At 41.5% G+C, this 3,802-nt stretch overlaps 1 protein-coding gene across 2 annotated transcripts in view; it reads right to left on the bottom strand.

Moving 5' to 3' along the window:
- LOC107673385 (ATP-binding cassette sub-family A member 2) overlaps positions 1 to 3,802 on the bottom strand; it is a 69,510-nt gene that overhangs the window by 39,613 nt on the left and 26,095 nt on the right. Inside the window, exons 2-3 of one of the 2 annotated variants that reach the window (XM_016466940.1) lie at positions 930 to 1,023; positions 760 to 762 (exon numbers count right to left, since the gene is read on the bottom strand). In XM_016466940.1, coding sequence (XP_016322426.1) covers positions 760 to 762; positions 930 to 1,023 — 97 coding nt within the window. The remainder of the gene's footprint in view (positions 1 to 759; positions 763 to 929; positions 1,024 to 3,802) is intronic. The other variant, XM_016466941.1, reaches the window with a different exon arrangement.

A 3,802-nucleotide genomic window follows, 5' to 3' on the forward strand; every position in this document is an offset into this window, starting at 1 on the left:
AAAACCTTCTCCAGAGTGCTCAGGACCTCAGACTGGGCCGAAGGTTTACCTTCCAACAAGACAATGACCCTAAGCACACAGCTAAAATAACGAAGGAGTGGCTTCACAACAACTCTGTGACTGTTCTTGAATGGCCCAGCCAGAGCCCTGACTTAAACCCAATTGAGCATCTCTGGAGAGACCTAAAAATGGCTGTCCACCAACGTTTACCATCCAACCTGACAGAACTGGAGAGGATCTGCAAGGAGGAATGGCAGAGGATCCCCAAATTCAGGTGTGAAAAACTTGTTGCATCTTTCCCAAAAAGACTCATGGCTGTATTAGATCAAAAGGGTGCTTCTACTAAATACTGAGCAAAGGGTCTGAATACTTAGGACCATGTGATATTTCAGTTTTTCTTTTTTAATAAATCTGCAAAAATGTCAACAATTCTGTGTTTTTCTGTCAATATGGGGTGCTGTGTGTACATTAATGAGGAAAAAAATTAACTTAAATGATTTTAGCAAATGGCTGCAATATAACAAAGAGTGAAAAATTGAAGGGGGTCTGAATACTTTCCGTACCCACTGTATATACAGTATATATATATCATTGTATAGAACAGTCAGGACATTCTGCAGTGTAATTCTTTTGGTGTTCTGCAGAAGAAAGAAACCCACACAGGTTTAAAACGACCTGAGAGTGTGTAAATGATGATAGAATTATTCATTTTTGAGTGAACTGATAAAGGATAAAGGGCCTAGTCTAACTAATTCAGACACACTTAGACTATTGTATTGCATATGTGAATTTCATAAAAACCCCAGTTGACAACAGAAGTGATCTGACCACTGGAGAGCAAGAGTGAGCTGGGTTGGGATAAGAATCACCATACACTTCCTTCATCTCCTACTCCTAATCTTCTCTCTCTGTGCTGTCATTTAACTTACCTTCTTTCACAGGAATGGCAGGCTTCTTCTGCCGCAAGCCCAGGAGTATGAAGAAGAGCACCAGAGGGATGAATATCTCAAATGCAAGAACCCACTGCAGAGATAAGCATACAGAGAAAACATGAAAGCCACACTAGCCACTGTGGCTGCTGGTTATATACATATAGCATAGTTGATTCACTACAGTTGGTGCGAACCTCTTTGAACATCTGAAATGTCACACTGTCCATCATTAAAGATCTTATTTAAAATAAATGCTGTTCATTTCAACTTTCCATCACAAAAAGTATTAAGCAGCACAACTGTTTTCAACAGTGATAATGATAATAAAAAAATGTTTCTTATGCAAAAATCAGCATATTAAAAAGATATCTGAAGGATTATGTGACACTGAAGACTGAAATAATTTATTTTTGATACAGCATTGGTGATTCGTGAGCATAAGAGATGTATAAATATTGATAGTAAATATAAAAATACATTACATTCTTTCATAATGGGGCCAGTGAAAACGTTGGCTGGCTCAGGTGGATAAGCAGGCAAAAAAATCCCATTGTTGAGGCCTGCCAACCGATTGAGTCCAGTGTCAGAGATTGATCCGGTAAATACAGACTGGCCAATTGAAGAGTTTGCTTAACATGCAATATTTGCTAGTGGGTTGGCTAACACACCTGCTAGTGCTTCCAAACAGCCCGTTCCAACAATTATTAAAAGATGAAATGAAATATATCACATACACGTACACACACACTCCACAGCAGGTGGTTGGAAAGAGATGTCAAATGCTTTCAGGCACATTGTTTAAAGTGTGCAAAATACAGCAGAAAAGCTGCATCTTCCAACATTTACCTCTGCATTATTTCCACTACTTCCTTATTTGCACTCTCTCTCTCTCTCTCTGCAGGAGGCTCTTTTTGGACAAATCTGAGCTGAAGTTACTAAGAAATAAGCTGTTGGTTGAAGTGTAGACTATGATTAGGAACTCATAGGGTTATAGCCAAGGATGCTATTTATAGCTGAACTGAGATCAGCCTCTTATTCTTCCTCCCTCTACGAATGCGTGCGGCTGGCTGCCATCTGTGCTTGACCGAGAGAGGCTGATCTCAAATCAGTATCTAAGGGCATCCTGTCCTGACCACAATGTGTCTTTCACTGCAACACAGCATCACGCTGACCCCACATCCCGTCTCCGTTGACAAGTGACAAGAGAAGGTGCAGAGGTTTTTCTCTCGTTGTTATACATTCTGCCCATCTCTGCCATTTCTGAAGGTCACAACAAACAAGAAGCTCCTTTTACATGCATCTCTCACAATACACAAAGCCGCATCTGACACGACACACAAAGCTTCGCTTACGAGACCCTCGGCGCTGAGCACGGGGGGTGTAAACACCAGCCAAAGAGTGCTTGTTTCTTTTTAGAAAGTCCTGTGGCTTATTTAAGCTTTAAAGGGGCAAAGAAAAACATTGTTTCACTCATAGTCAGTTTTAAACTGTAATTTGTATGTTGGAGGCTGTTCATCTATTATTTGTGGAGCTATTGTGTCTGCCTATGAGCACTGCTCTTATACTCAAGTGAAGTCAAGTCTATTTGCATAGCGCTTTTTTTTTACAGTGCACATTGTTTCAAAGCAGCTCTACAGATTGGATTACTTTATTGTGATATATCTTTACCGTGACCCATCTCATGGTACAAGATTTTGGTCATACATCACCCACTGTTTTGCTAGAAAGTTATTACATAATTTAAATGTGGAAGACAGACAGGGCATGCAAACAATCAATCTCTGAGTTACGACAATATTTTGGCACAGGTTGCTATTGTAGTCGTTGGATAGCGTCATATCGTAGGGGGAGTAGATCATCTGGCTAGGTGAAGCTGGATCTAGAAGGCCTTGATACCAAAATGTTATGACCTTTATGACTGTGATGGATTATTGTGGCGAGGGGGGAGTGGTTCAGCGAGGTCTGCACCGGGAGAGAGAGGCAGGAGACGAGGGGGGCGTAAGTAGGTCAAGCGCAAATGATAATCACCTGTGTCTCGTTTCAGTAATTGGTGTGGAGAGACCGGATAAAAGGGGCCACCTGGAGCATGGAAGGCAGAGAGAGACTGACTGGGAACGCGAGCCACCCGGGGAAACCGGGCTACTGGAGCAAAGCATATATAGAGCTATATTCCGAGTTATTGACGGAGAGTTTGAATGCGCAGTGAGCGCCTTGTTCTGTTGTATTTACTGAGAGACTTGAATAAACACTCGCATCCCAGTCCGCCGACCCTGTCTTCTTCCTTCCTCCCTCTTGAACCATATCACAATTATAATGTTGGAGAAACCATAAGTTTTTTGTTTTGGTAATAATCTTATTTGTCTAATGTAAATATGCAACAACTGTTAAAGGGGTCATATGATGCTGCTAAAAAGAACATTATTTTGTGTATTTGGTGTAATGAAATGTGTTTATGCGGCTTAAAGTAAAAAAAACACATTATTTTCCACATACTGTACATTATTGTTTCTCCTCTATGCCCCGCCTTTTTGAAACGCGTCGATTTTTACAAAGCTCATCGGTCTGAAAAAGCGAGGTGTGCTGTGATTGGCCAGCTATCCAGTGCGTTGTGATTGGCCGAATACCTCAAGCGTGAGACGGAAATGTAATGCCCCTCACCATACTGTTGTATTCCCTCAGCGACCAGCACGGATCAGTTCTAGGCATGACGAAGCAGATATCGTCCTCTTTTGGAAGACCAAACAAAGTAGTTTCACTTTCACAACGAAGCACACAGCATCTTCAGGATATGGCAGCGGCAACAATACTACAGTGAGAATAAAAGTTACGCCTTCTTTCTTTGCGTGAACATTTGGGCGGCGTTATGCAAA

Source organism: Sinocyclocheilus anshuiensis, unplaced genomic scaffold, assembly GCF_001515605.1.
Source record: "Sinocyclocheilus anshuiensis isolate Anshui unplaced genomic scaffold, SAMN03320099.WGS_v1.1 scaffold508, whole genome shotgun sequence".
NCBI lineage: Eukaryota > Metazoa > Chordata > Actinopteri > Cypriniformes > Cyprinidae > Sinocyclocheilus > Sinocyclocheilus anshuiensis.